The sequence below is a fragment of the Heteronotia binoei genome, chromosome 2, assembly GCF_032191835.1.
Source record: "Heteronotia binoei isolate CCM8104 ecotype False Entrance Well chromosome 2, APGP_CSIRO_Hbin_v1, whole genome shotgun sequence".
NCBI classification, from domain to species: Eukaryota; Metazoa; Chordata; class Lepidosauria; order Squamata; family Gekkonidae; genus Heteronotia; species Heteronotia binoei.
Genome location: NC_083224.1, coordinates 57,376,223 through 57,398,585, shown reverse-complemented (window position 1 = coordinate 57,398,585; position 22,363 = coordinate 57,376,223). Strand labels below are relative to the sequence as shown.

The following is a 22,363-nucleotide window of genomic DNA, read 5'->3' as shown; positions in this document are numbered from 1 at the left end:
CATATTCCTCTACATGTTCCTTAAGTATGTAGAGATCCCTGCTTTGTCTTGGGGGGCAAAAGTGGGAGGTGCTTAGAGGACAACAATGGGAGGGCTTCTGGTGTTCTGGCCCTGCTGATGGACCTTCCGAGGGCACCTCAGTTTTGGTCACTGTATTACCCCGCAATGATGGATTGGATGGACCACTGACCTGCTCCAACATGGCTTCTCTTATGTTCTTATGTCTATGGATGGCTTGGCTTTGATGCTTATGTTATTGACCCATGGGGCAATCTTACCTCTGGGTACACTGCGTAGTGGCAGAGGTGGGCCAGTACAAGCAGAGACAGGGGAGGCTGCTTTTGCATTAAAGGCAGAAACATGTGGGACAGCATACATGTCATTATATTTTTCCTTCCGTCCTGGACTGGCTCCCTTTGAAAATTCAGGGGTATTTCTCCACAGCTGAGAGGCTGTTCCTGCTGGATTATAGCAGCTTTGAGGTCGCAGGATTCGATCTTTGTTTACAGGACTAAGCTGAAACAAATAAGAAATAGACTATATTAACAGCATGCTGGGAAAAAGCAGTTTGCAAGTATAAGAAATTATCTAGTGAAGAGGACAGACACAGGATACAGAATGCAATATAATGTACTGCTAGGTCGAAGTAACGATTCCTCTAGTCTAGTATTGTGTTCCCAGCAATGACCAGACAGAAATTTCTGGGAGGTTTGCAAACTGGGTAATGAAAGGAACAGCCCTCCATCATTGCTTGACCCACCACCTAGGATTCAGTGGTAGACTGTTGCTAAATATGGAAAGTATATTTAGCTGTATGCACACAAAACACAGAGAAGAAAGAAATCTTTCCCTCTTCTGTGGTCATGTCAAATAACGGGACTAAGCACAAGAGTCAATGCCTGATTTTCTGAAAACTAAATGTCAGTCTCTTGGATCCAAGTCTAAAGTATTTGCTAAAAGACACAAATAGTTTGGTGGCTGAAGTTTTTTCAGGACTGATCAGCAAATATTAGTTATTATGGACCAAGTTTTGTCTTTTAAATTTCTTAAGCAGCCATTCAATAGCAAGATTTTTGTGGCATTGAAGATTTGGAGAAAACAGAGGTTTAAACTGTCCAGAGACTTATCCATATATAAGGGAGAAGTACAGCTCAAACTGAATCTTGTAACTTTGTAAAAAATACACAAGAAAAAGAGGCATTTAATGTAAAACAGGTAGTTGACCAACCAGCTGCAGAAATAGTGAATGAGTATTTCATTAAGGAGCATGACCAACTCATAGTACATTTAAAGCACCTTACAAGTATCTTACTCATCATCCTACTTTTCAATAATAAAAGTGACTATCTCAAAGAAAGAAAATCCTCAGCTGTGTGTTCTCAGGAGTTTTCCTACCTGGTGACTAGATCTTCACTCCTGCAGTCTTTGGAAGAAATTTATGAACCTCAACATAGCACAGTCTAAACAATTCTTAAAGAAACCCAGTGGATTCAGTTAGCCTAAATGCACTTAGCTCTTTCAATTACTGTGGCCTTGAGCCATCTGCACAAAATGCTTGAGATCCTTTCAGTTTGCAGAAATGTTTATACAATTTTGCAATGTTCATGGAATTCTACCAGAACAGTCATCCAACTTTATAGGATCAGTCATGTGTTGGAAAGTTGCTGATTCTGCTCTGAGAAATGGAAAACAATGGATAAATTTCAGCCCACAAAAATATATTGGTCTGAAGTGCTGGGCTCTTACCTTTTCATCCAGATCATCATCACTTTCATAAATGTCTTCTTGGCCCAGCCGCCACTCATATTCCACATGAGCACGCATGTTGAACTGATCATTTTGAGCCTGAAATAGCTGAAATAAAGAGATGACCTCAGCTCAGCTCATGATCTTGGAGTTTGTAGGGGATGTTCCAAAGCAATCCCCAAAACCTGCACTAGTTATTTTCCATCAAGATCTCTACTGGGCTTACATTTGGGAAATGGGAAGTCTCAAAGGCCAGGCAGAAGCAGTTCCCACAGTTATAATCTCAATGCCAGAAACTATTCCTTGATGGAACATTGAATTAGTAAATTAGATCTAGAGAAGGGCATGAACCGGCTCACAAAAAAAAGTTAGTGACAAATTTTGGCCGGTTCACAGGTCAAAAAGATGTTCATGAATTTTAAGACAGTTTGTGGAGGTGAACGTAGAGCAGAAAGCAGGGGTTTAAATGGCTCTGAGCCATTTAAACCCCTGCTTCCTGATGTTCATGAAAAACAGCTTAGCAGTGGGGAGCAGAAAGCAGGGATTTAAATGGATCAGAGCCATTTAAACCCCTGCTTTCTGCTCCCACCACTCAGCTGTTTGGTTTAAATGGCTCTAAGCCATTTAAATCCCCGCTTTCTGCTCCCTTTCAAAAGTAGTGGTGAGCAGAAAGCAGAGGGTTATATGGCTCCAAGCTGTTCCAACTCCTGCTTTCTGCTCCCACCAAGAAGTATCATGGAGCACAAGGGGTCATGAACTAATATAAGCTGATTCGGTCTGCAAACCAACTTGTTGGTTTGCGGTTCAGTTTGTGGTTCAGCCACAAACCATGAACTACAAAAAAACCAGTCTGTGCCCATCCTTAATCATCACCTTTGAGAGAGAGAGAGATATTAATTTGTGCAATTCATCTCATGCATCCATATGTTTTGAATATTCTCTGGGCTTTGGATCTGGGTGAAGAGACTGTTAATCTTTATGGGCTTATCCTACAGGGTCCCACAACCACCACATCAAAATATGTACATGTTGATTTCACTAAGGCGGACAATACTTCTGGTTTCCAGGATACAATTCGAAATGTTACATGCATATAGAAGTTGAATTTGCTCTGGAGACCATGGCTGGTGAACATGAGAACAATGGTCAACAATAGTTCTTTAGTGCTGCTTCTGAAAAGATAGGCCATCTGAAGCACCTGAATGTTGCCTTCCTCCTACCCAGTTATATTTGGACCCTGGAACACAGCTTCATCCAAATCTAGAAAAACAACTACTTTATGGTCCCAGCATACTTCAGAGGTATGAAAAACATCTAATCTCTTACCAGATCTTCACACACAGCATAATTCATCTTCCTAGCTATGTCAAGGGCTGTATCTCCAGCTTCATTAGCTGTTGAGAAATGTCAATATTAGTTTTTGTGATATCTGATAACTGTTACAGATGCAGTTTACTTGCGGTAATCATACTGACAATTTGTTTTGGATCAAAGTAGGACACTGGTGCAGTTACAGTGTAGTCCTGGGCAGAATTTTTCCAGACAAAGTCCACTGAAATCAATGGAGTAACTCTACCTAAGATTGCACTAGGTGAGACCTACATTTTACAGACAGTCCATTTGAGTTAAATTTTGAAGCATGCTTTTCATATTGGCACACAGGTGCTTTGAATCCTAAATAAGAAGTGTGAGCAAAGGAAAAAGCCAAAGGAAGATAATCATGACATGGGACTCTACCCGTCCTTTATCTACATAAGAACATAAGAGAAGCCGTGTTGGATCAGGCCAATGGTCCATCCAGTCTAACACTGTGTCACACAGTGGCCAAAAAACCCCAAGTGCCATCAGGAAGTCCACCAGTGGGGCCAGGACATTAGAACCCTCCCACTGTGCCCCCCCCCCCAAGCACCAAGAATACAGAGCATCACTGCCCCAGACAGAGAGTTCCAAAGATAAGCTGTGGCTAATAGCCACTGATGGACCTCTGCTCCATATGCTTATCCAATCCCCTCTTGAAGCTGTCTATGCTTGTAGCCACCACCGCTTCCTGTGGCAGTGAATTCCATTGTTAATCACCCTTTGAGTGAAGAAGTACTTCCTTTTATCAGTTCTAGCCCAACTGCTCAGCATTTCATTGAATGTCCATGAGTTTTCATACTGTGAGAAAGGGAGAAAAGGACTTCTTTCTCTACCTTCTTTATCCCATGCATAATCTCATAAACCTGTATCATGTCACCCCTCAGTCAACGCTTCTCCAAGCTAAAGAGCTCTAAGCATTTTAACCAGGGCTGGATTAACAATTAGCAGGACCGGATCTACAGGTTTTTTGAGGGGGGCGCAAAATCAAAAAATGGCATCCCCTTATGGGCCATTCTATGTTATGGTCCCATAGAATACAATGGACTCCATACCCAATTTGGCGCCCCCCCTCCTCTATCAGCGCCCCCCACCCCCCCTAGATCCAGCTCTGACAATTAGGCCAAGTAGGCACTGGCCTAGGGGCCCCCATGCCTTTAGGGACCCCGGACCAGCTTCCCCCCATTTCCCCCCCTGCTTGCAGCCCTTCAGCCTGCCCACACAGTCAGCAAGAAGGTGGCTGCAGCAAGGGCAGCAGGCGGCAGGCCGAACACTCTGATTCTGAGAAAATTTGTGAGGGGGGCCCAAGATTTTGACTACCTTGGGGCCTCCACAGGGTTTAATTCGGCACTGATTTTAACCTTTCTTCATAGGGAAAGTATTCCAACCCTTTAATCATTCTAGTTGCCCTTTTCTGCATTTTTTCAGATGCTACAATATCTTTTTTGAGGTGCAGTGACCAGCATTGTACACAGTATTCCAAATGAGGCCACACCATCGATTCATTCAGGGGCATTATGATACTGGCTGATTTGTTTTCAATTCCCTTCCTAATAATTCCCAGCATGGCATTGGCCTTTTTTTATTGCAATCACACACTGTCTTGACATTTTCAATGAGTGGACAGGACTCTGCTCCTTTGCTAATTATACCACTTAAGGATCAGAAAGCAAAACCTGAGCTCTGTAGATCCTTGTATTGCTTTGTCGGATGATGCAGTGAAATAGGATGATAAGAATCTAAGTAACCAGGTTTTTCCACTTCTAAATAATTTTTTAAAAAATTGATAGCCACTTACTGATCATAATATTGGCTTTAGCTCGCAGAAGGAGTTTAATGCATTCTGGTTTATTATGAAGACTGCAGTAATGAAGAGGAGTGTTTCCTTTAGATGTTTGCTTCAACAGGTTCCCACTGAATGAGAGAGAATTATTAGCCATGTGGGCAAATTCTTTTTGCAGAGAGGCAACCTGGTGATCTGCTTTCTCTGGTAGATACTAAAAATGCTGCAGAGTCAGGGCTGACTCTATAAAGAGGTGACATGAGGTGGTGACACCAGGTGGTAGCCCCTGCCTCTTTGGTCATTATCTTCTGCCACTCCTGCCCACCCTGAAGCAAGAGTGCCTAACACTCTTTCTTTCTCATTCTACAGACGTCTTGAAATATGCCACAGCAAGCTGCACATGCTCAATCGGGATTGTCAGACTCTTGACTTGGGGCAGGATTCAACCCACTATTTTCATATCACCTTAAGCACAAAGCTTTTCAATGGAATCAGTTCACACACTGAGCTGTGAGTTATCAAATGATACGAAAAAACAGATGCAAAATAACAGGAGGATCTTGCACACGTACTAAAATACAAAGCTAGTATTCTACCAGGCAGTAGAATTCTGAGCTTTGTTGGAGGAACAGACATAATTAAATTCTACAAGGGAGGGCAATAGAGAGGCTGAAAGGAGCTCCATGTTCTGGCAAGAAGGTAAGGTTTCCTCAGTCCAAAAAACTATTGCATCAGGAGGGACAGTCCTTGTTGCAAAGATATATTGGGACTATGTTGAAAATTTAATCCTGCTGTGTCAAAGGGAGAACTCTTGTCCCCAGTGCTGTTGGTCCAGAACCTATCACTTGCCTTCTCTCATTTCTTTCCAGCAAACGCATCAAGAAAAACAGCAAATACAGCTACTCTGAATCTTAGCAAGAAAAACAGATGATAAATGAAGTTAATAAATCATGAAATTCGTCTGGCAAGCTTGTGGAGTCATCTTACCTGTTCTGCACCAGAAAATCTACAATATGCAAAGAGGTTCGGTCACACATGAGAACTGCCAAATGAAGGAGCGTTTCTCCCGGTTCCTTTCAGCAACAAACAAACAAACAAACATAAAGGGACTGTACAAAAGGATTTTCATGTTTCCTTGAATATAAGATATGTTCTTATGTTCTTATTGTCCAGGGAAGTTTTACTCTAAGGAGAGCATCTGCCTAGGAACATGTAGGCTACAATTTATCTCTTCTTTCCCCCAGTTTTTTAGAAAGTAGAGCGGGTGTGAGGAGAGAAAGGACTGTTGAATCCTTTCAATTCAGTTCCAAAAACCTTTATTGGCATAACAATAAAGAATCCTTTCCCTGCCAGTCATGTGCCTCAACAAAATTGTCCTTCTCAAGTTGTTTCCTGCCTGTGAGGAAATTGGTAAGTAGTTTGCAAATACAAATCTGAGCAGATAATCAACCAGTAGGGGTTAAAAATCAGCCTTTTCCTCCATGCTAGTCCCTTCCTCAACCAAAGCTGCTTTGTATTTTTAAAAAATCAGGGAAAGGGATCAGGGAAGTACACATTCAATACAGATTGACCTTGAATTCTGAGCCTTATTACTTCATCATTACGGTACACATTGGAGCTGGAGGATAGTCAAAAGTTACTGTTATTAGTAAATAGTGGTAATCAATTTGTTGTTCAAATTTAGGCAATATAAACATTGCAGAAAAGCACTAAAGAAGACACCAGACACTGGGGGAAATAAAGTAAAAGTAGTATAAAGAGGAACCCTTATAATAAAAGCAGGTAGCCTTCAACAATTACCAAATGGCCAAGACAATCATATTCAAGTTTGCCATTCTCCTTTAATGTACAGTTTTGGAACCAATGCCTTCTTGCAGATTTCATCAATTACAGTTTTATTTATGATGTGTCTCGGATCAATTTTGCACTCACCTTTCGCTGCTCTCACGTTTGTCTTCTCAGTGCGGCTTCCTTCCGATTTCCCACTATCTGCCCCAGAGCTGCAGCAAGGAGCAGCGTTTTTGCACAGCAAACAGAAACTGGATTTTAGCAGTTTCTATTTGCTGTGCGAAAATGCCAATCCTTGCTGCAGCCTCGGGGCATATAATGGGAAATTGGAAGGAAACCACACAGAGAAGATGAGTGTGAGAGCGGCGTTGAGTGCGAAATCGGTCATGCTCTACCTTGTTCCACTGGTGTTACTTCTGGTAAATAGTATAGGTATTTGGCTACTCATGGAAGAGGGAGGCCTTACCTGTCTGGGCTCCAAAAGACGCTCACTTAAATCTATCTTTTCAGCATATGCCTGAAGCAAGACAAATATATCCTTCCCTTTGATGGCATCCTGAAGTTCCTTCAGCCTAGCTGTTGAGCTCCCTGTGATTTTCTGACCAGCATATTTCCTATAAACATATTTGGAAATGATGAAGTCCTTCCGAAGAGTCCTGGAATGGTACAAAAAGAAGGACACAGTGAACCCAGATACAAAATCACAGCTTCCAGGGAGTTCAAATTCACTGTCAGCTTGTGTTCCATTGAAGCTAACTCTGCTGTTTGAAATGTTTATTTACTGCTAGCTAACCATGTGAATCTTTGCCTACTAACACTAGTGCCATTGTAGAATGTGAAAGGGGGGAAGGAGGAGGTGATTGATGTGCCAAAGGCCAGCGAGGTCTTTGAAGTGCAAAAATGCTCGGCCGCTTCTCAGGCGCCTGCTGGAGCCGAGCAAGGACACCACGGGAGGAAGATACAGTTTGCATATGTGGGAGATAAGAGGCGTGTGAACTGGGCACTTCCAAAAGACAGACTGCAACTTTATTATGAGAAGTGATTTAAAACCCCAATGCTTTGATGTATGTCCATAAATGCCAATACCTTTCTTTACTCGTTATCAGTTTCAAAGAACCTGTGTAGAGAGTAGCATTGTTGTAATCAATAAATGAAGCTTAGTTTTTGAACAAAGACAAGTCTGATCATTTTGAAACTTCAATGAACCCTTTGCTGACATTCACCTAGATTGAAGCTGACAATAGTGATGATTCCTTAGTCAACAAATGCCTAAGGCCAGAGAATATTTATTTACTTTCCTCTCATGCTCCCCTAGCCCTGCCCCAGCTTTTCTATGATGCTGTTTTTTCCTTTTCTATTCATTGCTGAAGCTATTCATTTCTATGAATAGAAACATTATTTGCACAACTTTTTATAATTTTGTACATTTTTATCACAACGGTAAGGATAAAATGGATAACTAACTTAGTCTTTACATCTATTTGTTAACTTTTGTATTTGCATGCTAATTTGCTTCCATTCACAGGTTTTAATAACTGCTTTAACCCAATCTCAGCTATACTTATTACCCAGTTACCTATGCAGCTGGACTCTAACTGAAAACAACTAGAGAAAGTGCCTTCTCCATCACTGCTCCCCACTGATGGAACCAACTGCCAGAAGAGGTCAGAGCCTTGTGGGACCTTGCCCAGTTCTGCAAGGCTTGCAAGACAATATTATTTCAGTTAGCTTTTAACTGAATGATGACCACCGCCAGTATATTAGATCCAACTGGATGTCCAAGAACACTGAATGCCATCCTAATCCATACAGAATTAACACCAAATGGTTTAAACTGTTTTAAATTGTTTATTTTAATGTTTATTTTAACTGTTTTAATTGTTATTCTATTATGTTTGTGAGTTGCCCTGAGCCTGCTTCGGTGGGGAGGGTGGGATATAAATCAAATAAAGTAAACTAAACTAAACTAACTAGCTCTTCTCGGTAACTAACCCCTCCACCCTCTCTCTACCTATATGTAAGATTTGAGTTAGACAGTTCCAATGTATCTGTGGAAGTGTGCATGCACATGAAACCTTATACCCAGAATTTAACTTTGTTCATCTTAAAGGGACCACTGGACTCAAAATTTGTTCTGTTGCTTCAGACAAACATGGCTATCCACTTGAATCTGTTTTCATACATACTGGCCTAAGATTAGGGTTGCCAGGTCTGATTTAGGAAATATCTGGGGACTTTATGGGTGGAGCCAGGAGCAAGAGTGTGACAAGCATGACTGAAATCTGAAGGGAGTTCTGGCTATCACATTTAAAGGGAAGCATTCCTTTTAAATGTCTTCCCTTTATTGGAAATAATGGGGGATGGGGCATCTTCTTTTGGAGCTCACTGAATTGGACCCCCTGGTCCAATTTTTTTTAAACTTGGCAGATTTTTTGAGGAGAGGCACCAGATGCTATGCTAAAAAATTGGTGCCTTTACCTTGGAAAACAGCCTCCTCTACAAGCCCCAGAAACCCACAGATCAATTCTCCATTATGCCCCAGCATCAGTCTCCATAGGGCATAATGGATTGTCCAGTAGACATGTCCTCCCTTCCCAGACTTTTGATAACCCTGAAGTGTGTGTGTGGGGGGGCTTCCAAACCAGGGGCTCCCCTGCCCCCAGCTGGGGATAGTTAAACAAAAAGAGAAGTCACCACAGAATTGCAAACAAATGCAACCTCAAAGCTATGATGACAAAATTACTAATATTTGCAACAGTATTACAAAACATGAAGAGAACATCCCTAGATAAGCCATGTTGGATCAGGCCAATGGCCCATCCAGTCCAACACTCTGTGTCACACAGTGGCCAAAAAAACCAAGTGCCATCAAGAGGTCCACCAGTGGGGCTAGAAGCCCTTCCACTATGCCCCCACCCAGGCACCAGAATACAGAGCATCACTGCCCCAGACAGAGAGTTCCAAGGATAAGCTGTGGCTAATAGCCACTGATGGACCTCTGCTTCATATGCTTATCCATTCCCCTCTTGAATCTGTCTATGCTTGTAGCCGCCACCACCTCCTGTGGCAGCTCTTTGGAGGAAGTGCAAGTTAAAATGATAAATTTCTTACAGTTGATTAATAATCTGTACAAAAATCTATGCCACAATAAATAAGATAGTCCCTAAGATGCCACCAAAGCAACTGTTTTTAAATCTAGGTTTGGGGATGCTGATACACATACACACAATCATAATAAGGAAGAGAAATATCATTTACATAGCACCGTCAGTGGTAGGCTTTGGAGATGAACTGGATAGGTTGGCTTCTAGTATGTCATTAAATCTAGCGTTTCCAATATTCTTAGCCAACTGCAAAAAAGAGAGATTAAAGTTTAATATGATGAAAATGTTAGTTTTGTCAGCACTAACAACTCTGTTATCAATGTCTTAAAATTTTACATTGCATAGGAAGGGACAGAAGAAACCATAGATGTGGAAATTGGGCTAGGAGAGGTTAGGCCATGGAACATACATATTAAGTAGAAATAGAATAGATATTGATAGAATCAGCAGGACAAAAAATGAGAAACACGGGAATGCTTACAGAAATGCTGCCTCAGAGAGCAATAAAACAAAGAAAATTAATCATTTGCATCTAGGTTTGCCAGCCTCCAGGCAAACTCCAGACTACATAGATCAGTTCCTCTACAGCAGAAGGCAGACTCTATGGCATCACATCTCTGCTGATCTCTCTTCCATAAAAATTCACTCTCCCCAGGCTCCACCCCAGATCTCCAGGAATCCAGATCTGGTAATCCTACTTGCACCAGAAAGGGGAAATGCTGTCCTGAAATCTGAAGGAAGAATGCACCATCAACTCCTTACCAGAAGCTCTGAGGTTGACAGCTTATCCAAGGCTAGTGACTGAATGCGTGAGTGGTGGACACCCATCTCCCGATGAATCCCAGAACATTCAATGCAGATCAGAATTCCTAAATTAATGGAGAGCCATGCTGGGTCTGTGAAGTCAGAAAACACATGAATATGGTTATGCTCCACCTTGCCAAAATTTATTGACAGCATGACGCATAATCTTTATGTCTTTACCTAAACCTCTCATACCTCTCAAAAATTAGTCAGGGCCTTGAAATTTGGTGCCAGGTTGCTGAACAGGATGGGAAGGAGGAACAATGCTCATTGGTGTGGCATTTCCCCCTCTATTGCTACAGGCCTGAATCCACTCCACAAGCCCTGATCCTCCACACTAGCCCTGATTGGGGTTGCACCTAAGGGTTAAATAAACCCTTAGAGCTGCTACTTCTAGGAAAAGACAAGAGATATTTGGGAGGAGGGAAGGGCCTTGCCATTTCTGCCCCTCTAGGAGGAGGAAATATGTCTGCAAAGAGAGAGGTGAGTTTTAAACGTCCATTTTCCAGGATAAGGGGAAAATGCCCAGATAAGCTGATTGAATGGAGCTGTAAGTACAAATACGTGCTGGGCTCCCTTAAATGCATCTTGGAGGCAAGACTGAGGCTATTAATTAATCAGCCAAAACCCAGTCAAGGCTAGGGTTGCCAAGTCTAACTCAAGAAATGGCTGGGAACTTTGGGGGTGGAGCTAGGAGCAAGGATGTGACAAGCATGACTGAACTCCGAAAGTAGTTCTTGCCATCACATTTAAAGGGATTGCATGCCTTTTAAATGCCTTCCCTCCATTTGGAAATAATAAAGGATAGGGGTACCTTCTTTGGGGGCTCATAGAATTTGACCCCCTGGTCAAATCTTTCTGAAACTTGGGGGGTGTTTTGAGGAGGCACCCCAGATGCTATGCTGTAAATTTGGATCCTCTACCTCATAAACTAGCCTCCCAAGAGCCCCAGATACCCACAAATCAATTATCCATTATACCCCATGGGAATCAATCTCCATAGGTATAATGGAATGCCCATCAGACATCCCCCCCCAGCTTTCTGATGACCCAAAAGTGGGGGGAGGGCCTCTAAACCAGGGGATTCCCTGCCCCCACCTGGGGATTTTTGCTACTGTGTGACACAGAGGGCGTTTTCGCACTGACCTTCAAGTAGCGCGACCACCCTCTTCACACTGGAGGATCTGCCCGGATTTCGCACAAGAAGCGCCGGCGCACCCAAAAGAGCCGGTTACTTCCGTCGCGAAACCCGCTCAAACAGAAACCGCCAAGAAGCAGGAAAACGTTTGAGCGGGTTTCGCGACGGAAGTAGCCGGCTCTTTTGGGTGCGCCGGCGCTTCTTGTGCGAAATCCGGGCAGATCCTCCGGTGTGAAGAGGTGGTCGCGCCACTTGAAGGTCAGTGCGAAAACGCCCAGAGTGTTGGACTGGATGGGCCATTGGCCTGATCTAACATGGCTTCTCTTATGTTCTTATTAAAACAAAAAGGCTTTGCAAACAAAGTCAGCTGCCTAGAATGTCATCCTCCTAGGCAAAAGTCAAGAGCACTTTGCACATGCCCAAACACAAAGGCTGCTGTTTTGCAGAAAGCACTCCATATATGCTTAGAGATATTTCCCCTAGAAGTTTTTTGTTGTGACTTTGTGTCTCCTGTACAGACACATCATGGCTGCCCCACAAGCAAAAACATTTGTCCCCTGGGCAAAAAATTCCTGGCTACAGGCCTGGCAGAATCCTTCAGAAGGATGGGGAGATTAAAATACATAATAAATTGGGAATCTGATGTGGATTGTAACTTTGTAAAAGCTTAAAGTTCCTTATAGGTATTGCAGACCTCCAGGGCAGGGTGTAGCAATGGGAGGCTGCTGACTGAAAGGATAACAAAGAGACTTCAGCAGGATCCTGGCCGGAGAATTTCCTGTACAGAATTGGTCTTTTCTGTCATTATGGGTCAAATAAAGGTTACAAGCAGGAGAGATTCACTGTGTAGATAACACAACCAAATGAATTAAAAAAGTGAATATAATTAACTAATGCACTATGTATTGACATGCACATAAAAGCAATTTCCAATGTGTGTATCCTTTCAAATCCAAAATATATAATTTATTTCAACCTCAACAAAATACAGTCTTGCAAAATTCCAATATCCAATATCTATGAAATTGCTGGTGCTGATCTTCTGAAGTCCCAATACAATATTTCAAAACAATGTATGTCTCTTCATATGTTGATATCTCTGAGTTCTGGATGGAATGGACGTGCCCAAGCCTCTAATGAAAACTGTCGACCTGTGACATCATTTCTAAATGAATCTTCATCAGAGAGGCATATAGTCCAACCAGATCTTTCAGTAGTAAACAGCAAAATTTAAAGCACCAGTTTTCAGAAGAAAAGCATGAAGAGACAGACATTGTTTTGAAATACTTTATGTAGGAACTCATTTGCAGGAACTCATTTGCATATTAGGCCACCCACCCACCCCTGATGCCAAACTAGCCGGAACTGCGTTCCTGTGCATTCCTGCTCAAAAAAAGCCCTGCATGGTGCATTAGTTAATTATATTCTATTTTTGTTCATTTGGTTGTATTATAGATCAAACAGCAGAAGGCACAGTTGAAGCCAAACTGTTAGGCAACATATGAAACCTGCATGGCATGAATTGTTGATATTTCTACAGTCTGGTCACTGGACATCTTTGTTTGCTGTATACCAAGACAGTTGTGGGGAGAGTGGATTAACTAACATCTACTTTTATACCTGATGCTGAGCAGTCGCAGCACATGCTGTTTCCTGGCATGCGCTTTATCTCCTCAATAATTGCTCCAGTTAGGTCCTCCATACTGCTTCCATCTCGGCCTGGTGACTGTTTGAATGCCACATTCAGGGCCTCTTCTTTACTGTTGCTGAGGACAGAGATCCATCTGCAATGTAGGAGGAAACTATCATCAGATAAATAACAACCTGAAACAATGTGCAAGGGGCTGTGGCTCAGTGGTAGAGCATCTGCTTGGCATGCAGGAGGTCCCAGGTTCAATCCCCAGTATCTCCAGTTAAATGATCTGGCAGTAGGTGATATGAAAGACCTCTGCCTGTGATCTTGGAAAGCCACTGCCAGTCTGAGTAGACAATACTGACTTTAATGGACCCAATGGTCTGATTCAATATAAGGCAGCTTCATGTCTTCATCAATTATTATTACTATTTATTTCTTATTGGATTTGTATCCCACTCTCCCTTGTAACCAGGCTCAGAGCGGGTGACATCCTTGATAAAAACATTTAAACAATTCTAACATTAGCATTTCTAATATAGGACTATAATAAATACAATAAAATATATAATGATATAAAATACATAATAAATAAACCAACAACATAATTAAAAGATGGTGTAAAATCTCAGGAGGAGTAATATAAACTGAATATAATCCACCAGCCATACTATGCTAGTCTCCCATGGCAATAAATGATAGTTCTGATTCTGAAAAGTGCTGGGTTGAGCAGTTTCATGCAATAAGGTTATCTTTATTAAGCCCCTGGTGGGTTGCTATACTTGCTGGGTGGCTGGGCCACTGCATTTCCCTGGTGAGTCACAAGTTGTGCAGATATGATTGCAGTTCTGGATGAGAGATGCTTTAGGGCTTTTCCACATTCTCATTTTCCTCTCTTGTGTGTTCTTGTTGCTTTAGGGTTTCTTTTTTGTTCTGCATGTGTTTTCCCCTTCTAGTGGTCGATTTGATATTACAGTAATTTATGTCTGGCATATTTCCCTGCGGATTTAAACTACAGATTTTTATGTCAGACATATATTGATGTAATATCAAATTGGCCACAAAGGGGAGCAAAACACATGCTCAACAACAACACCTCCCCTCCAAGCAAGGGAAAAGCCTTTCGAATACTCATTTCAGCTCTGCAAGTCAGCCTGGGCTAGCCTGATCTTGTCAAGATCTTGGAAGCTAAGAAGGGTCAGCCCTGGTTAATATTTGGTTAGGAATTCCAGGGTTGCTATGCAGCGGCAGGCAATAGCAAGCCATCTCTGAACATTTATTGCCTTGAAAACCCCATGCAAGGTTGCCATAACTCAGCCATGACTTGATGGTAATTTCCCCCCCTCTAACTCCCCAGCACTTACACAGCACATTCCTGGTCATCTTCTGCCAAGAAGTGATATGTCCGGTTATCTGTTGGGGGAAGGTAAGTTTGAAAAAATAGCAGTTTAGAAAATAATATACCAGAAATATGCCCACATATGAAAAAAAATCTAGATAACTAAATAAAATAATGGCTGAACTAAACAGCCAGTAGTGCCATTCTGCGCAATAACAGCATCCTTTCTCATAACTGGCATCTGCGTGTATCACAAAATGAAAGTCACTTCACTACTATTAATTAAATACATATTCTTCAAAGAGCTCAGGTGGCATACATGGGATTCTCTTCTTTATCCTCTTAACAGGCCTGAGAGGCAGGTGAGACTGAAAGCAACTGGTCAATGTCCCTATTAAGATTCATGGCTGAATAATTATTTCAACACAGGTCCGTAAGTTTCTAACTCCAGCACTAAAAATTTTCATACTCAGCTGATTCCATAATGTTCAACACTTAACCATCTTGTTGGTGTCCAGGGAAATCTGAAAGACTTCTTACCTCAGGGCCCCTTGATAAATTAAATTAGATGGGAAGTCTAGCTACTCAGGCTTTATTAGTACAAGCAAACTGTACAAACAAAATTAGTACGAACCATTGTTTTTAACTGCATGTAAAGGACAGATAGTTTGTAAGGTCCTGGAGATCTACAGCTTGAAGCAGCTGTTACCAAGTTAGAAATCTAAGCTCCTCTACTTACCTGGCTGGTGGGGGTGGGTGGGAAATCCTTTGGAAAGCAGTGGGGAGGGCGGGGTGATATCACTGTGCATTATATAATTGGCACAACGACATCATGTGGAAGTGATGTCATCACACTGGGGACATCATGGGATGTTACTCTAGCATTTTGGTAAAAACTAGCAAAGATGCTAGAGTGTTGCTGCACAATGTGTGCGGCATGATGTCACTTCTGCATGACATCCAGGACTTTTTTTGAGCAGGAACGCACAGGAATGCAGTTCCAGCTGGCACAATGTGATATGGAAAGACAGAAAAACATGTTGAGGGCTGAGATACTTTTCCTTTATAGGTCATAAGGCCAAGCTAGTACAGACTTGTCATAGCAAGACAACAAATGTCTGGGGCTGATGCTATTTTGTTATTGGCTATTTCAAATTTCAACATGAATTCCTAGAAATTGTACAGCCTGGTTTCTTAGAAACTGGTAACTCTGACAAATGCAGGCACAGACTTAACAGTAGATTATATTTCATTCAGATAATGTAACATATGATACCACAAATGTGATCCTCAGCTTTACACAGCATTTGATAACAGTACTATTTTGTGTTTATTACAGATGTGACCTCAATTTTTACAGACCATTTGGGGACCCAGAATAATAACACAAATAACAGCCGCACTTTAAGATACCACCTGCTAAACTCTACACCACTTCAAGGATCTTTAGTTTTTACCCAACTTGTGAAGCGTCATAGAAGCCTGCTGCTCTATCAAACTCTTCCTAAGAAAACAGAAATGTAAATAAATTGATAGGGACTTACGTGAAATAAGATCAAAACATTTCCTGTCATCCATGTTTGGCTTCACTTGGCAAGTGAGCAAATTTAGCTTCACTGGAGGGCGATTTAGCTAGTTGGTAAAAAAAAAAAAAGAGGGGAGAAAGAATGTGATTTAGGAGTGTCTGGCTACATCCCCATGCACACTTACTTTGAAGTAAGCAACTGAATCAAAGTGGACATTCTTTCAAATATACAACCACAGGGCAGAGGTGACAGTTACCCTTCATTTAATTTTCAGTTTAATTTTCAGTTTTTATTATGTTTAGTTCTTTTTTGAAAGTCTTCCATATCATAGAAGAATATACAAATTGTACAACATTCAGCTTTTTCTTCTCTGATTCATCAGTTTCTCAATAAATTGGATAGAAAGAAAATGAAGTCTCTGTCCCAGTTCTGTTCCCTTTTATCTAGTTATTTCATCATTTCCCCATCCTTCCTCCAAGAAACTAAGTGTGGTGGGTTCACTGTTCTCCTTTCCTCCTTTTTACTCTAACAACAGCCTTATAAAATTGGTTATGCTGTAACTGGCCCAAAGAGCTTCACTGCAGAAGGGGGACTAAAAGCCAGGTTTCCATGGTCATTAATCTTCTAAACACTATGCCACTCCTTTCTGTTCTCACTCCCCTTTACAATCAGCAGTGTCTTCATAAGTCACTACTTTTATGTCAAAAACTGAGAAGCACATTTTGGAAACTTTTTTCCATCAAGATATTTTTATGGAACTGCTTTCCAAACAGAACTGTAACAACAACAGCAAACCGTAACAAAAAGATCATTCAGATCCTCCACTATCTGATTCCTGGGCTAGTCCAAACCTGTTAACAGTGATCAGCAAAGAATGAACCCAGAACCAAAAATGTCACCTTACAGCTCCTAGGATAGTAAGTACTTGATATATGATATATGGGATGCTTTCTGTTTTGCCAGATATAAAACAATATTGAATCAAACCCTATAGGAAACAAAGCACATATGGAGCAGAACCCCCTCCCCCAGAATCTGCAGGAACACACTAGCAAGGAAAATTAGAAAGCAGAAAAGCCAAAGGATAGGTGATAAAGGCAACCTATGGAAGCAGTATTCCAAGACATTTGTCAAATCTATCATAACTAAACAATGTTTTATTATGAAATAAGATACATACTGTGCTGTGTGAGATGGTCAGATAGCCATTCCTGACTGTGCACTTTCTCTTCTGCCAGACTTTTCTTAAGCTGAAATTTAGAAGTAAAATATATGCTTTTTACAGGAAGCTAAAATGCAGTATTACATGACAGGACTAACTTTTTAAACTTTTTATCAAACCCCCAAATCAAAAATCACCAAATCAAACAACCAAATCAAAATATAGAGGATGATTATAATATGATGGAAGGATTAAAGATAGTGACTAAACATAAAAACTGTGTCATAATAGGTGATTTTATCTACCCGCAGATTGATTGGGTCAATATGTTTTCTGGTCGAGAGAAAGAGATTGAGTTTCTAGACACTCTCAACGACTGTGCTATGGAGCAGGGGAGGGGCGATCCTGGATTTGGTCCTAAGTAATGCCCAAGACCTGGTGAGAGATGTAAAAGTGATTGCACCGCTTGGGAGCAGTGACCATAACGTTATTGATTTCACCATTTGTATAAATTGGGAGTTGCCCCAAAAGACCAGCACAACCACTTTTAACTTTAAAAGGGGTAAATTCTCTGAGATGAGGAGGCATGTGAAGAGGAAACTGAATGGAAAGGTAAATGCAGTCAAAACCCTTGGGGAAGCTTGGAGGCTATTTAAAACTATAATCCTAGAAGCTCAGATAAAATATATACCACAAGTTAGGAAAGGCACAAACAGCTATAAGAAAAGGCCTACATGGTTAACAAACGATGTTACGGAAGCTGTAAAAGGTAAGAAGGATTCCTTTAAGCGGTGGAAAGCTAGTCCAAGTGAGATTAATAAAAGGGAATCTAGGCTGTGGCAAAACAAATGCAAGACTGTGATCAGGCAGGCAAAAAGAGACCATGAGGAGCATATTGCAAAAAACATAAAGACCAACAATACAAATTTCTTCAAATATATTAGAAGCAGGAAACCAGCCAGGAAGGCAATGGGGCCCTTGGATGACCAAGAGGTAAAAGGATTACTGAAGGAAGATAGGGAAATGGCTGAGAAGCTGAATGCATTTTTTGCCTCCATCTTCACTGTGGAAGATGAGAAGTGTTTGCCCGCTCTAGAACCGCTAATTTTGGAAGGGGCGTTGAAAGACCTCCGTCAGATTGAGATGACAAGAGAGGAGGTCCTACAACTGATAGACAAATTAAAAACTAATAAGTCACCAGGTCCGGATGGCATACATCCAAGAGTTCTAAAAGAACTAGGGTTGACAAGTCCAATTCAAGATATATCTGGGGACTTTGGGGGTGGAGCCAGGAGACATTGGGGGTGGAGCCAGGAGACTTTGGGGTGGAGTCAGGAGACATTAGGGGTGGAGCCAAGATCAAGGCTGTGACAAGCATAATTGAACTCCAAAGGGAGTTCTGGCCATCACATTTAAAGGGACGGCACACCTTTTCAATGCCTTCCTTCCATAGGAAATAATGAAGGATAGGGGCACCTTCTTTTGGGGCTCACAGAATTGGACCCCCTGGTCCAATCTTTTTGAAACTTGGGGGGTATTTTGGGGAGTGGCACTAGATGCTATACTGAAAATTTGGTGCTGCTACCCCCCAAAGCAGCCCCCCAAGAGCCCCAGATACCCGTGGATCAATTCTCCATAATTTTCTATGGGAATAAATCTCCATAGAGAATAACAGAGTTCCCAGCAGACATCCCCCCCCCCCGCTTTCTGACAACCCTGAAGCGGGGGGAGGGCCTCCAAACCAGGGGATCCCCTGCCTCCACCTGGGGATTGGCAACCCTAAAAAGAACTCAAAGTTGAACTTGTGGATATCCTGACAAAAATATGTAATCTTTCATTGAAATCTGCCTCCGTTCCTGAGGACTGGAAGGTAGCAAATGTCACCCCCATCTTTAAAAAGGGTTCCAGAAGAGATCCGGGAAATTACAGGCCAGTCAGTCTGACTTCAATACCGGGAAAGACAGTGTGCGATTGCAATAAAAAAGGCCAACGCCATGCTGGGGATTATTAGGAAGGGAACTGAAAACAAATCAGCCAGTATCATAATGCCCCTGTATAAATAGATGATGTGGTCTCATTTGGAATACTGTGTGCAATTCTGGTCACTGCACCTCAAAAAGGATATTATAGCATTGGAAAAAGTCCAGAAAAGGGCAACTAGAATGATTAAAGGTTTAGAACACTTTCCCTGTGCAGAAAGGTTAAAACGCTTGGGACTCTTTAGCTTGGAGAAACGTCAACTGCGAGGAGACATGATAGAGGTTTACAAGATTATGCATGGGATGGAGAAAGTAGAGAAAGAAGTACTTTTTTCCCTTTCTCACAATACAAGGGCATTCAATGAAATTACTGAGTAGTCGGGTTAGAACAGGTAAAAGGAAGTACTTCTTCACCCAAAGGGTGATTAATAGGTGGTGGTGGCTACAAGCATAGCCAGCTTCAAGAGGGGATTGGATAAAAATATGGAGCAGAGGTCCATCAGTGGCTATTAGCCACAGCATATTATTGGAACTGTCTGGGGCAGTGATACTCTGTATTCTTAGTGCTTGGCGGGGGGGCAAAGTGGAAGGGCTTCTAGCCCCACTTGTGAACCTCCTTTCTTTTTTGGCCACTGAATGACACAGAGTGTTGGACTGGATGGGCCATTCGCCTGATCCAACATGGCTTCTCTTATGTTCTTATGTTCAAACAGAAAAAAATAACAAAAAACAAACAGCAATGGTAGCAGGTCTACAGATAAGCCTCTATGAAAGGTTTCCAAATACCTAAAAATATGTCCATGCACAGCTATCTTTCATATGCCATATTTTCAAATGTTGATAAGGTTGTAAAGTCCATTGCATTACTGGAGGTGGGCATTTACTTTTCCAGTGTTTTAAGTCTTTTAGCAACATCAAAAGTATGAAGGGTCCATTTATGTTAACCATCGGTTAGTCTCCAGTAGACAAGCAAACATAAGCATCCTCAAAAATAATTAATATTCCAATAGAAAACTAATATGACTAATTACCAAATAACTGGACAGGCGCATAGGTTTATGATCATGTGAGTCACAACACCATCAATTAGACACTTTGCTTAGTCCTCTACTAAAAAAGTGCTAGGGTGTCTACCAACCTACCTATACAACATTAAGATAGGGCAGTAAAGACCAGATCCAGCAAGGATCATGCACATGTGGAAAAGAACTATGGATACAGCTGAAGCTGCATTGCTGTGAATGTAACAGCAGATCCCAACATCAGAGAAACAAACCATATTTTAAACACAACAACCAGGGCCGACACGTGGAGTCAGTGAACTAGGCGATTGTCTAGGGCACCAGCTCCCAGCAGGGGCGGGGAGCGGGTGCCTCCTCCCCACTCATGTTGTTCCTGAGCTTCCGGCTCATTTTTTCTTGGCTCTGAGGGATCAGAGGAGCTGCGTTTCTCTTCCCCAACATCCTCAGAGGGCACTGGGGAAACGAAGGGCCAAGTGATCTGGCCCCATTCGGCTTTCCCGCACTGCAGGAAGGTCAAAGGGGGGGGGGGGGGTTGCACTGAGGGCTCCTCTTGAAGACCTGCTTGGCTTTCCCACACTGCTGGAAGGTTGAGATGGGGCATTTGCAAGGAAGGCCTCTCAAGAGGAACCTGCTGTGCAAACTGGGCCATCTGACCCTGCTCGGCTTTCCCACACTGCAGGAAGGTCAAGTAGGAATATTTGCATAGCCCCACTTGGCTTTCCTGAGCTGTGGGAAGGTCGAGCAGAAGGGGTAACCTGAGGGACAGAAACAAGAGGAACCCTCTGCGCAAATGGGGTCCGATTTAGGCCGGTGCTGGGGGCCCTCCCCCACTGGAGGGTGGGGGGTGAGGCCTTGCCTGGGACAGCAATAAGTCCAGCATTGGCCCTGACAACAGCTTGTCTAATACAGCAAATTCCTATGTGCTGGTACATTTAAAAATGCATGTTTAATTTCTAGGAATGCCTTAGTATGAGCCAGCCCCAATGTTTTGTCCAGCATTTGTTTACAAGTACACTTTAACACTTATTAAATATGCTTTGTACGTAAGCCTAGAACAGGAGTGGGAAACCTCTGGCAGCCTCTCTGGGGCCTGGCTGCCCAGCGAGGATCGTGGGGCCCAGCTGCTCTGTACAGCAACCTCCCCAGGGCCAGGCAGGGATCACAGGGCCCAGATGTACTGTGTGGCAGCCTTCCTGGGGCCTGGCCGGCCGGCCAGAATTGCTATAGGGCCTGGAAAGGTTACTGTCATAGTTCAGTTTGCACTTGATTATCCCAGATGGCGTGGCCTAATATGCTAATGTGTGACCTAATATGTTAATATTAGGGGATGTGGTCTAATATGCTACTGAGTTCCTATACATTTGCCTAGGACAGCGGGCCGTGTGTGTGTGTGCCAGATTAGCCTCTCCCCACATGACTTCAAATAGGAAAACAATTATTTACATTAATTTTGCTAGCCTGAATCATTCTCCCTCAGTGGAGCACTGTTTTTTAAGTTGATAATTCTTTATGGCCCGCAAATGATGTTATAAATATCTATATGGCCCTTGGCAGAAAAAAGGTTCCCCACCCCTGGCCTAGAAGATGCCATGTTTTCAAATATATTTAAAAGTCATCAAAATTCCAGTCCAATGTCACCTTAAAGGCCAACAAGATTTCCTGGGTATAAGTTTCAGAGAGTCAAAACTCCCTTTTTCAGGTACCCTGGAAACCTTGTTGGCCTTTAAGGTGCCACAGGACTGGAATCTTGTTCTTCTACTGCAGACCAAGATGGCTACTCACCTGAAACTAAACCTATCTCTGGGTAATGAAAGCTTGACACAAATCAGGGTGCCAAACTCTTTGGTTGGGTAGAGACGGGCAGCTTGGGGTGGCAGTCTCCCATTCCAGAAGTAAGCCAGCAGAGAAGAAAGCACCCCTGGGGTGGTCAGACTGCGCGTGCCACACTGTCAAGAGAGGGATGGGCCATGCACGCCAGGGAGG

General features: G+C 42.4%; 1 protein-coding gene across 1 annotated transcript in view; it reads right to left on the bottom strand.

Annotated features, from left to right (window-relative positions):
- The window catches only part of LOC132566235 (arf-GAP with SH3 domain, ANK repeat and PH domain-containing protein 2-like), a 56,175-nt gene that overhangs the window by 8,690 nt on the left and 25,122 nt on the right, over positions 1–22,363 (bottom strand). Inside the window, exons 11-22 of the mRNA XM_060231058.1 lie at positions 17,398–17,467; positions 16,236–16,323; positions 14,717–14,765; positions 13,340–13,503; positions 10,540–10,673; positions 9,932–10,023; positions 7,140–7,329; positions 5,873–5,958; positions 4,901–5,016; positions 3,073–3,140; positions 1,747–1,854; positions 279–516 (exon numbers count right to left, since the gene is read on the bottom strand). Of these exons, the coding sequence (XP_060087041.1) occupies positions 279–516; positions 1,747–1,854; positions 3,073–3,140; positions 4,901–5,016; positions 5,873–5,958; positions 7,140–7,329; positions 9,932–10,023; positions 10,540–10,673; positions 13,340–13,503; positions 14,717–14,765; positions 16,236–16,323; positions 17,398–17,467 (1,403 nt within the window). The remainder of the gene's footprint in view (positions 1–278; positions 517–1,746; positions 1,855–3,072; positions 3,141–4,900; positions 5,017–5,872; positions 5,959–7,139; positions 7,330–9,931; positions 10,024–10,539; positions 10,674–13,339; positions 13,504–14,716; positions 14,766–16,235; positions 16,324–17,397; positions 17,468–22,363) is intronic.